General features: G+C 33.8%; 1 protein-coding gene across 1 annotated transcript; it reads left to right on the forward strand.

The window, feature by feature from the left end:
• Positions 1-5,136: 5,136 nt before the first annotated feature.
• LOC120325826 (uncharacterized) lies at positions 5,137-11,605 on the forward strand. The gene is made up of 11 exons (XM_078112182.1): positions 5,137-5,281; positions 5,636-5,798; positions 6,188-6,307; positions 6,596-6,726; positions 7,462-7,728; positions 7,801-7,903; positions 8,328-8,442; positions 8,629-8,812; positions 9,020-9,209; positions 9,869-10,030; positions 10,268-11,605. The coding sequence occupies exons 1-9, from the start codon at positions 5,200-5,202 to the stop codon at positions 9,124-9,126; spliced, it is 1,272 nt and encodes a 423-aa protein (XP_077968308.1). The 5' UTR covers positions 5,137-5,199; the 3' UTR covers positions 9,127-9,209; positions 9,869-10,030; positions 10,268-11,605.
• The last annotated feature ends 1,123 nt before the right edge of the window (positions 11,606-12,728 follow it).

Below are 12,728 nucleotides of genomic sequence, written 5' to 3' on the forward strand. Positions count from 1 at the left end.
GTCAAAACCTTGTCCCTCTCTATTTATTTCCTGATATTCTAACGGACTTGTTCTTTCAAGTTTTTTTTTTCGAGAATTTTAATCCTGTCAAAATCAATAGCTCATATTTGTTTGTCTGATCTTATTGAAATGAATTGACATGCCCGCTAATTATATTTACATTCTTTCATTTACGCCGTTAGGGTTAATATTGTATTGAGTACCATTTAATGAGTTGATGAATTGGACATCAAGTGGATTCATATCCTAATCACAATATAACAATTGTATATTAACCTTTGACGTCGCGCTAACCATCGTTAAACCCTTCACAAAGTTTTACATCTACACCGTTGTCGAAAGTGTAAAACAAAACGAATGTAAGAAGGAAATCATCTCACTATACTGAGCTATGAATAGGATCTAAAATGAAGCTCTCATGAGCTTTCTTCGTTCACCCCAAGTGAGTATGTCGTCTGCCACACAATATGGGTGACTTAAATGACGTGTGCAGAATGAGAGGTTATTTCTATGGTGATTGCATATCGAAGTCTCTTTGCAATTTTAGTAATATTTAAATTTGATAATTAACTATTTTGACTTATGCTTTTTTAGCCCGTCGGAACTCTTCTGAGTGTATTGAGGTAGAATGTTTCATTAGATATATTTGTCGATACATGATTATATAAGTTGAAAAATTATATAAAAATATATGATAACTACACACACAATTACATGTGTATCCGAGAAGAACATGCTCACGAACAGACTCGCAATTATTTAGAATAAATGCGATCGTGAGAGTGGGTTCTTCAGACATGTGATCGTGAATTCCAACGTGACTACGATCTATCAATAAATTTCCAATAAAACTAGACTCTAAACTCACTGAATTGATGTAACATAGCCCTAACTAAGCATAGGTGGTATTCTTATATAATTACTATAGCGTGAAGAGGTACTTGTGTCGTTCGGGTCTCCCTGTTTTAAAACAAGGGCTTGTTTTAAATCAAATTTCTTTTGTATCTTTTGTATTTTCCTTTTAACACTCCTTGGATCATGGTGAAAATACGGCAAAATTCTGCGCTTTGGCAGCTACACAAACTGCCGAAATAACATTCATCGACGATCAACGACCCATCGCCAATTATTTCTCAATCACCGTAAGATTAATATATATATATATATATATATATATATCAATAACTTGCTTCATACAAAGTTCACCTCTTTTAAATGAAAAAAAATGAATAAAAGGTAGCTATTTTCAAGTTTATGATGAACATAACTAGATTGATTAATAACCAAACAGAAGTTTGACGGGTTCACATGAGTGTCTTGTATTCACAGACTGTTAGGAAAAGCACTACTACCAGCAGTGATAAAATGTCCCAGCTCGGGAGGCAAATACTCATGAAATTAATCGAACCAATGACGCGAATACGACAGAATACAACATGGGTTCCTAAAAACGATACCGGTGGGGCATGTAGCTTTACGAACTAGTTGAAAATCAGTGTACATGAATGAATATGAAATCGGGGCATGTTAGAGAAGAGACATAATAGCCGATTTGTTTAAAATTATCGTCACTCCGTCCTGGACGACCTTATCAGTTCGCTGAGTAATATCGTAAATCAATTTATGCAAAACAATGGACAGTGTTTTCATCCCTTATCTGACTGGTATCTGAAGTCTGGGCAATGGATGACTTGAGCCATCAACGCTTTTAAAACATCATTTCATATATAATCAAAGTTGCAATTTTAAATTTGGGTATTTTGCTCCCTCTGACTTTCCAAGTTATAGTTAGTTATTTTTCTTCCAACAAGTCTTCTGCGACCTAAACTGTTGCGACACAACGGTGTAACTGTAGTATATTGATATCTAAGAGTTTTTAGTGAAATGTGTCAACCAAGAATAGAATTTGTTCGGATAATCATGCGCAATTAATTGTTTTCTTATTTCAATTTCTGTTGTTGGACTATTTGTTTGTATTAAGATTTGATCCAAGAAAAATATAGACTATTGAACAATAACATTGTTTACACCATAAAGGTTTAGCTCCTGATGGTTCACGGTCGGCTGAACCAGCCAAGTTCTCTCCGGATGACAAGTTTTCGAAACAAAGAATCGCCTGCATAAAATGTTTCGGATTATTATTAACTCGGCATCCGAAGCCCGCGATGTGAAAGAACGTGTTTAATAAGAAATATAATCTAAAATCTGAACGAACTTTCAATTGCATAATTATAGTAAAGCTTACAGTATAAGCTTGAAATAAATTTGTTTTGTCAAATTACAGAAAAATTTACTATACGATATCTTATAATCTATCAAATATTTACTCTGAAATTGAAGAGCAAGTTTATGGTAATATTCAGTGTTTTATCACATTTCAATGATGTATGTCTTTGTCAAAAATAACTGAATAAAAGCCTATTTAAATTCATCAAATGAGCATAGTCTAGTACTTCAGTATTTTGGGTCTCTGATAATAGTGGACGAATGTGAGTGAGGGACATACTAATAAAGCGAAAAGTGTTTTACTATTATTGTATGACATTGATCTCTTTTGTCTAAATCACATTAAAATGACGGTACTTCTGAAGTATGCGCACCAAGATGTCGCACAACCTGAACCCCAACCTGGTACACAATCTGGGTTTAGGTTGTGCGCCATCTTGGTGCGCATACTTCAGGAGGTCCCAAATGACTCGTGAGATTTCTTAAAAACACTTTATCACCTTTTCAGCAAGGCTCGACCAGTTTGATTTTTCATGGCTTTTGACTATCTTCACCACTTTATCACAATGTATTCCACACGTTATCTTTGTATTAGATTGAACTGGTATTATCAGCTTAAGTGTTTAAGAAGTACAACAGCCAAAGGTTCAATGCATTCGCGTATTGTCTGTGTGCTTATTTCTGGCCCAAGCCTTGTTCGTTTAGCTGGGAATGAATTTTTTTTTGTGTGTGTGTGTGCTCACTCACTGTGCTGATGAGCGGGGCACATGATATTTCCCATGTTTTAAAAAATTCTAAACGTTTGCTCTTTCTTCAGAATTCTTTCTATCTATGATCACATAACCAGTGGAGTACCCATGCGGTTGGTGGTTTGGATGATGCATGTCACTTGAAACATCAAAAATTCATACTCCGTTAATTGAATACGGTTTCATTTTGTAAATCCTTGCACTAAATTGGCTTTCGTCTTATAAAAGTTGCGCCACTGGTTGATTCTGTTCAAAGCTTTGGGATCGACGAAAGCTTGCAGAATAAGGTTAAGAACCCCTAGCGTAGACAGAAGTTACTTCTCACTTCATTTCTAAATTAACCCACTAATTCGGACTTGAAGCTGTTCTTTGTCGTACGATTAAGCCGTGGATCATCTTTCTTATGATCCACGCGTGAAAAACTTGTAATTTCCCCTGCATAGCTGAATTGTTCACATAGCATATTAGAGTCAAAATTGCAGTTTTTTAAATTTGCGAAAACAAAAAATTTAAAAAATACAGCGAATTAATGCGGGAGCAAAAATGCGGAAGTTTTTGGCATATAAATTTGGGGAATGCAAGCAGCTTCCTCTGCTACTCCTTTATTTCGGTATGAAGCAACTTAGTGATCGTGTTCAGACAATTCTACATTTTCAAAGACGTTTGTTCTTGCCAAACTCCAATCTTACAAAAATCATTTTCCTTATAACAATATTTTTTAAAAAAGTTCAGTCTCGCGATCCTCGTTCCTCCGGGGTCCAAACTAGTCAATGCCCAAAATGATATAGAAAGAAATTGTTTATTTTTTCCTTGCTCTAGTATTTTCTTTAGCTCTTTCCGATCCATTTACGCTATTTCGTCACTTTTTATTCAATTTATCAAAATCAACGACGCATTATTCAGCCAGATCCCATCTGAAAGTAAAAAAGATGACAAAGGTCTCAGCTAGATGTATGAAATTGGATGGGTTGCTTTGGACCAATGAACGATTGCAGTTCTTCTAAACCCAATACGTATAGAAGCTTCACAGCTTTCGAAAACAAATATCTGGCTAACTAATACCATACCCAATATGTACTGGTAACCATACAAGAGGCCGTGGTTCGCCATATGATTAAGCCTGGCTTATCGGCTTTCCTCTTCCCCGGGATAAATATGTAAATCCTATCCTATTTGTTGGAGCCAAACAATGTGAAAGATTATGAAAAAAGTTACATGGTTCTCACTTTGTTATGTGCGAGTAAAACATAATATTGTAGGAGTGACATAATTGTGGATTACACGTATAGATAGATGTATACTTTTGGAAATTTTTCTAACCTTATAATGATTTATTGAATATGTCAAAAACGACAGTGGTCCAGTGTAAGATGCGTGGGTACCGAGGGTGACGTAGAAAGGCGATTACTTCTTGATAATCATAACATGAAGTAAAGATGGTAGATACAATCACAGAGTTGCGTTATCTTTAACCTATAGGGAAGCGACGCCTGTTTATGGCATTGTGCTGTTGCATATTATATAACTTATTCATGCACACATAACTCATTATGATTGAAGTAATGTTGATTAAAAGTTCAATTTGACATGCGTAGACATATAAATATATTGTTAGTATGGTGGGAGGTAATAAATTGATTCGGTGTGCAGCTGAGCCATGTAGGTGAAAGACGTAACATTACTACATATATATTGTATGCGGAGTGGGTGTCAAGAAACATTAATAAGGTAAGAATAATGTTTGTTGCTGCTGGGATTATTTTAAAATGTCATTGCATTTTTCATATATATCAGTATTCTGTGTCGACCCCTGTGCCAGTGTACTCTTGTGAAAAAAAGTTCAATTGTTTTCGCTTTTTGCCAAGTATCCTGCTCGTAATTTACCATATGACAGTCTCATGGATGCTACCACAAATTATAAAATAATAAACAAGTTAGTCTTAGTATGATAGCTCGACTAAAGTAATGTGGAAATAACTCACTACAAATATAAACAGAGAACACATACGTTAAGCCGATTATTTAAGATCAACATAAAAACTAAGGAAATGGAAAGTGAAGCGCATTTATGAAGTTTGCTCTACTGTTTTAAATTCATTTTTTTATTGTTATGGCTTTTGATAAATGAATTTAACCCATTACAGTTATCTAGTTGAAAACACAATCAGAAAGGAAGTCAAAATTTAGGTTGTAATATTTGAGTTTACCATAAATGTGAAAAAGTATGGCCCAGCTAATAAAAATGCACCATACGTTGATTTCGGCGATATTTGCCTTGATCATCAGTACAAGTGCTTCCGCTCAAGGTAAGTTGAATATTGTAACTAAAACATTGGTTTATACCTCGTTCATACAATCTATTTAAGAATAAGATTTAAATAGTTCGAAAAATTATAATTTTGTTTTGTTAGCACTATCATAAAAAAGAATTGAGATGGAATTCCACAAAGCGTATGTTTTAAAAAATATGTTTTCATTGTGACAATTTTGTTTTGAAAGCAGGGACACAATATATTTGATCAATGTTAAAAGTTTATACGATCATTACCCTCAACCTGTTTAAAAATTGAATGCTAATAAACAAAACAACTTCGTCAATATCACAATTTCTTTGTTCTATATTAAAACTAATTTTAGTTACAGATACCTTTGTTTCACAGATCCCTGGAAGACAGAATGTGTTGATGAGTTTGAACTGCTTTTATTCAAGCAACGTAAACCTTACCATCGCGCTAAATCTTCTTGTGAAGGATTGGGAGGTTACTTGGCTAAAGTCGATAATGAAAGAATAACATACGTCCTTAATGCAACAATCCCCTTGAGGTAATAAGAAAATTATTTTTGTTATCACGGGGTTATTTATTGTGCTAGTTATTCAAGACTATATTCAATTGTACCATAAGAGAGATTCGAGCATTTCATTGGTGTCTTGAAGAGCTTAAGATGAATCACACTAGGCTACGACTTGGTTATTGACCTACAAGAGATTTTGAAGGCACAACTTAGGAGCATGTTGTAATTTGTAATACTTTAAATTATGCACTTTTATATATATATCAACACACTGAAAAGAAGATCGCTCGTTAACAAAAATTCGATGCTTAAATTTTTTTTTGAGAACTACTTTCTGAATCTTGTATGACCTGTTATAATTCTATAAGATGGTGATAGATTTTGTTTTTATAAAACTGAGAATATTTATAAATTCTTAGAGCAAACTCCTCAGAAAACACCTTTTATATCGGTGGAAACGACATAGATAGAGAAGGAGATTGGAAATGGCAGGATAGTACTAATGTAATAATGAGAGGAGAAACGGGATATCAAAACTGGTTTGTTTCTCAGCTTTATTTATGAAATTTCAAAAAAAATAAAATATATGCAACGAAACTTGAATAATGCTCTTGTCTGCTATAGCTAAATTCGTTTTTTGGATTCTCAGGTTAAATACCATCCAACTCTTTTTAATTTAAAATTGTTTTCAATCTTTCCATATTCAGTGTCTTAAGGCTAAGACCGTTTGGAAAATAATTTGGTATAGCTATACCTATGCAACACCTTGGTTCATTGAAAACCACATGGTATTTATATTTCATAATCACGTTATCTGAATTTACTAGGAAATGGAATCAGCCGAACGGTGAGACGTCGAGCAATGGCGCTGTTGAAAATTGTTTGACAGTTGGAAGAGAAACGTATGAGTGGGTTGATGTATCTTGTGGTGGAAACTTCTACTACATTTGCCAGAAAGGTAATATTGATTTTTCATACTCGTTTCTACTCAAGTAGACGGGGATACTCATTAAATCGCCATGGAGTGAAATTAGATACCTCGTTCTCTTTTTTGTTTTTCTGCGATTTATCAAGCTATGAAAATGTGATAAATTTATGTGATAAGATTAAAATAGCCTCGTTTTGCAAGCTTGTTCAATTAAAGGCTAAAAGAACGTTCAGTTGCAAAACACTTTTTCATTTCATTTATTTAGAATTTTGTGAAAAAGTATAGAAAAACAAACAAATGCGACTAATCAATGTTGAAGTTAAATGATAGGTCGGTCTTCGCGCTTGTAGTTGTTACTTCATGGCAGAATGCATCCAAAAGAAATAAGACAGCACTTGGTTGCTTGTAGAATATAAATGAATTGGCAACTATGTAGAAATAAACTTATTATAACAAGGCAGGTAGTTAAATTAAAAGTATTCAGTTTAACCACTTGATCACATTGATGCATTATTAGTTGTTGGTGTCACTGAATTCTTGCATGAGATGAAAATTTCCAATTATTTGTCGTCAATCACTTAATTTGCACCGGTCTTATTTATGAATAAATTCTTTTCATCAATTTTGTTTGTTATAGAATTATACTTTAGTTGCTTACAATGTACAGCGTTTTGGCTTACAAGAAGCAATGTAACGAACCAAGCTTTTCATAAACTATTCTGTGTCATTTATATATATCTTCATATTTCGCTTATTGTGCATCAGAATTCCAGGGCCCTTTTGTTGGAATACTGAGCCTCAACGAAAACCAGAGAATGTGTACTTCAACAAACTGTAGCAAAGCAACACAAGTCGAATGGTACAAATTATCTGACAAAGTAGCAACCGACGCTACAAGCAGAGTTTATCAAACGTTACAAACTGGATCGGCAACATTGAATCTTCAAAACGCAAACATAGCAGATGATGGGTCTTATAGTTGTCGTTTTCGAATTGATAAAACTTGGAATTCTACAGCGGTATCCTATGAAGGTAAATATAAATATTTATTTTCACTTATGTTTGTAATCGTTGCCTATTAATCTTGTGTTATTTATTTTTCAGTGGCTGGAAGTCCCACAATCCATCAAATATCGAATAACACATGCAACTCTAACTTGATCATCTCATGGCAACCACATAAAAATGCTGTTGGATTCCCACACGAGTGAGTTTACCATTATGCATGTTTTACCGAATGATTTTGTCCTTGTCCAAACCTTTGCTTCAAATAAAGCTCTGGACAAGCCACCAGAATCTGTGGTCATTTTGTAACAATATTGTAGTGAACGAGATGTTAATTTCTCGTTGTCAAAATTATTAGACTCTTTGGTAAGGTGATGGTTGCACCCGAATCTTTATCCTGTAACGTCAACATGACAATCCCATCTTGTTATTACTACCCGGCACCGTCGTGCATAATGTTAAACATCTTATAAACAAATAAATCAATGTCCACTGGGACCCTACGCCCTAATAAAACAATTTCAACCATGAGACGGGCAATAGCCATTAGTAACAAATATTTAATGTTTAATATTGTGCAATCGTTTCTTGTATTATTATCAGTGTAAATTCATTCTGTTTCACAGAATAGAAGTGAGTCCGACCTCAAGTGGATCAACAAAATGCATGGATTCACCAACATCTGGGAAGCAGTCAACCATAATAACCAGTTTGTCGGCTACCACAACCTATCAAATTAAAGTACGTAATCTTTGTATAATACAGTATCTCTTTCATATATAATATATGTAATATATATAATAATATATATATAACTTATTTTTTGTGATTACCATTTTCTCTGGTGCGATAGTCACGAAGGTACCTTGTTATTCAGCCCAACTTATACGTTGCGTTATTATAATGTTCCTAAATTTTTTTTATCAGATAACTGCATGTGTAACAAAAGATATTTGTCCAACCAAATATTCTACCACACGAAACGTAACAACAGGGGAAGCAATTTTATCTGTTGAATCGTCTATTGCGCTGTACAAGGATACTCATACTTGCGTCATTTCTTGGACATTATCCAACAAAACAGACAGACATTGGAGATTCATATACCGTGGTAAGTCAATATGTGCAGAATCGATTGTCACTTACGATCGTAGATTTATCACTGTCTACCGCTTCATAATCAACTCAGCTCGAAGTCTTGGTTATTCGCGCTTACTTTAACGTCTTATCTGTCACCAAAGGGCATTGTTGGTGAGAAGTTTAGCAATCGGTGACACAACATGAGTGTTTCTAATGCAAATTTTTACCTGATCTATAGGAACTGAATCTAACTTCAACGCTGGTGTCTTCGCGAAATTCAAACTTGAAGACAAACACGAAACTCATAGATGTGACGTCATCATCCCTGTATTTATTCAAACCTGAACCAAATTTTGACTATTCCGCTTCGATCAAAATATTCAATTGCGTTTGGCCTGTGAAGGGTTCTTGTGTGGGAAATCCAACAGGTAATAATTGAATTCAATAATTATTGTTTTCTAATGTTACAATTGCTTTACTGAATTGAAAATGATCATTGATAATTTAATCGCTCATATAGAATTCATAAAGAGTGGTCGGCGCATTGTCTTAATGAAATTGTTTCAATTCTTGCTTTTTCAAAGTTTATTTTTAGCGTGAAAGTTTGAAAATATCACACAAATCGCAGATATTATAAGTTTCCGATATGTTTTATTTGTTAGCAATTAGCTGATATCAAAAAACTATGTGATGTGACCTATATTTATATATGATTTCGTCAGAAACCTAAATCAGTATTACGATTCAGGAAATAATTCAATGGAACAGATAGATACCAACTGCTGTTCTGAGAACTATACAATTTTTCAAACGAAATCATCTGACAGTGACTTATGACTTTAGACACAAGTTGACGTGTGACATTAAACAGTTCTTTTCCTTCCAAAATGAGGGAATTTGGGAAACACTTGATGAAACATTGCATAATGTAATGATTAGGAATAACGTCATTCAAATATTCATTTTACAATGGTGATTTTGTCCTTTTCTCAAGCATCGTGTTGTGTTTGTTGCTAGCTTAAAACTTTCAATAATACTTCGAAAATCTGTAGTATTTAAGTTTTTGTTAAATTAATATAATTTTTAGAGAAGAAATCGTTTGACTTCAACTTCGACAGTTTCGTGATTGGGTTTCTTATTCCTTTGATCTTTCTTCTTGTCTCCGCTTGGATGATATTTAGACTGAAGAAGAAGTTGAAGAAAAATGCAGACGTAGAAGAACACAATTACGAAACTATACTCGAAAAAGGTAGTGAGAATTGCTGCAGATCAGAAAATCTTTATAATATCAAAAACATTTTAATTTGCATTGTTTTGTAATTTGCTCTTAAAGTAATATAAAAAAATCCGGAGTTTGGGAAATATTTGGAAGAGAAACTCGCTGTGTGCCAGCTCACCTAAATTAAATTTGCCCCCTACACTAATATTTTATATCTAATCGATAATTTTCCTATTAATGCCATTTAAACATTTTCTCAACAATTAGCAACCTCTTCCAACGACAAAGCATCTCAACCATCATATCCAAATGTGCTGAAAGAAACTGCCAGATACGAACAAGTTTGCCCTACGACAGCTATTCAAACACAAGTGAACTCAGCTTACGAAACTTACAACGCATAATTAACTTCAGCTTTGCAGTATCTATTATGGTATATATATTACAAAATGTAAAAAAAATTCGAAAAAAATTTTACTTCATGAAACACTCGGCAAACTTATAACAGACAATCAATGTCTTAGCTGCTAGAGTATAGTCAATCATGTTGGTGTCAATCGGCATCTCCATGTTACAGAGGGATCGACGCAATTATCAATCTATCTACAGTATATCCACTTTCTCACCATGAGTGTGGTGATCTATGTCTGTCATGTCGTAAATATATATTTCCATGCATTCTTATAAACGACTTGTTAGTTCTGGTATAATTCTGTACATTCTATTATATTGCAACAATAAGAATCAAAACGTTTCTGTTGAGACGTTTGCTCATTTTCTATTGCTCGTGTTAACCAGCCTTAACAACTAATATGGGTTTAAACTTTAAATGTATTCCCGTGTCCAATAGTGAAAACACTTTTTCTCTATTTTAACCTAATGTTGTTGTGTTCTCGATGACGGAGCAATCTTTCCTTTTCAACTTTTGGTATGATCATATTTATCTTGAAAACGTTTTTACATTTTGTGTTTTTTCTTGCAACAAATACACTATTTTATTTTAGATATTTTCATTATTTCTATTATAAGTTCATAAATATAATCTTTCCGTTTCAATTAGGGAAACGTTGTCGTTAAAAAATGTTTCGCATTTATTTGTATATTTGCATATTTTGGTGACGTGAGACTATTTTTTCAACAGAGTGACATACAAGGAATATTTCAATTCCTTTTACCCACAATTTATCCACTTTTTTACTCTTCTGTTCCCGTTTCGCCCGTATTATTATTCTTGGTCCGTATTTTGATTCCATTTAATGATTGTCGAGATGCGCGGCGGTTTATTTAGATATTGAGCTATTTCTATTGCAATATAAAATTGTTTCATCGAGGCGGCAATTGATAAACGATTTCAGTTTTTACAAACTCAATGTGCAGTGATTCGTCAGATTAAAAGTCTGTATTTACTTATAAAAAAAATTCCAAGTAGAAGTAAAAAATTTCTCGATTTCACGATTACTCAGTAAAGTTCATTTAGGCGCATTAGAAAATTCAACGTCTACAACCTTTTTCTGACAGTTCAATGTATTAGCGTACTTTTTTGCTTATAGTTTCATAGGTTCCGAATTCTTGAGCACGCTAATTAAATGAAAAACTTTATGTGCCATTTTTACATTACCGGTATTTTAGTTTAGCTTTTGGCTAGAAATAATGACATGGGGTTTCGCTATCTATTAATTTGGCAATATTACAAACTACTTACCGGTAATTGTCTACTGATCGTTGTCAATCCTGGTTTGAATTTGATCTCACGTATCCTGATTTGTTCCGTGAGGTGCGAGTTGTATGGGATACAGACGATGACGAGGTAAATAGATGAAATTGAATTGACGTATTTTAACTTTGCACCAAGATTTGTGATTGTGGTTTACAAAAAATGTTGATAAAAATAACAATAGGAGTAAAAGTATTTTTAAAATGCCACTATCGGTAGTAAATTTAATTTGGTGTCTATTGTATTAAAGTATTCTTGCGGAAAATCGTTCTATTCTTTTCGTTTCCTTTTGAATCAAACAATGAACTTTAGGATGTCGCTACAAATTGTTTATAAGACAAGAGGACGATGCTCAAATAGATGGACACAAAGCCAAAACAAAGTAGAACGGGGGTGCTATCTATCCCAGTAGACTAAGCCTGACCAGATCGCAAACGCGCAATTTTTAAGTTTCATGAAGTACGTATAAATGATACGTAATTTTGACGTCACAACGACCGCTCACATTCAACGTGAACTGTTGAGTATTCATTTGTGAGCACGGGAGGTGGAAATTGGTGGTTTTGACGGGCCATTCGGGGACGACAATTTGGGCACCAATTGATTTTTTATCATCACTAATTAAATATGTCTAATAAGTACAATTACAATACTGAATATCAATTGTAAATGTAATTAATATAACATTATGAGTTCATTAAATCTTCAAAGTATGGCGTCAATAAATAAACCATTCCGGTTCTTACAACTCCAATACGCCTACGTGACTGATGGCACAAATATTTGTTAGAGAGAAGTCTGTTGTTGCTCATAAAAAATTACAAGTAGAAGTAAAAATTTTCTTGATAGGTAACGTTTCCTCAGAAGAGTTTACTAAGGTTCTGAGTAAAGTTTGACCTTTGCAAACTTTTTCTAATAGTTCAACGTATTAGCTTACCTTTTGCTTTAAAGTCATATGTTTCAGTACATCAAGATTCTTTTGTGTCGTTTTTCAATATTCCAGTCGAGCATTCA

This window comes from Styela clava, chromosome 4 (assembly GCF_964204865.1).
Source record: "Styela clava chromosome 4, kaStyClav1.hap1.2, whole genome shotgun sequence".
Lineage (NCBI taxonomy): Eukaryota > Metazoa > Chordata > Ascidiacea > Stolidobranchia > Styelidae > Styela > Styela clava.

Coding starts and splice junctions, on each gene's coding strand:
- LOC120325826 (XM_078112182.1), top strand. CDS start 5,200: ATGGCCCAGCTAATAAAAATGCACCATACGTTGATTTCGGCGATATTT. Junction 5,282..5,635: donor TACAAGTGCTTCCGCTCAAG/GTAAGTTGAATA, acceptor TTTGTTTCACAG/ATCCCTGGAAGACAGAATGT. Junction 8,443..8,628: donor CCACAACCTATCAAATTAAA/GTACGTAATCTT, acceptor TTTTTTTATCAG/ATAACTGCATGTGTAACAAA.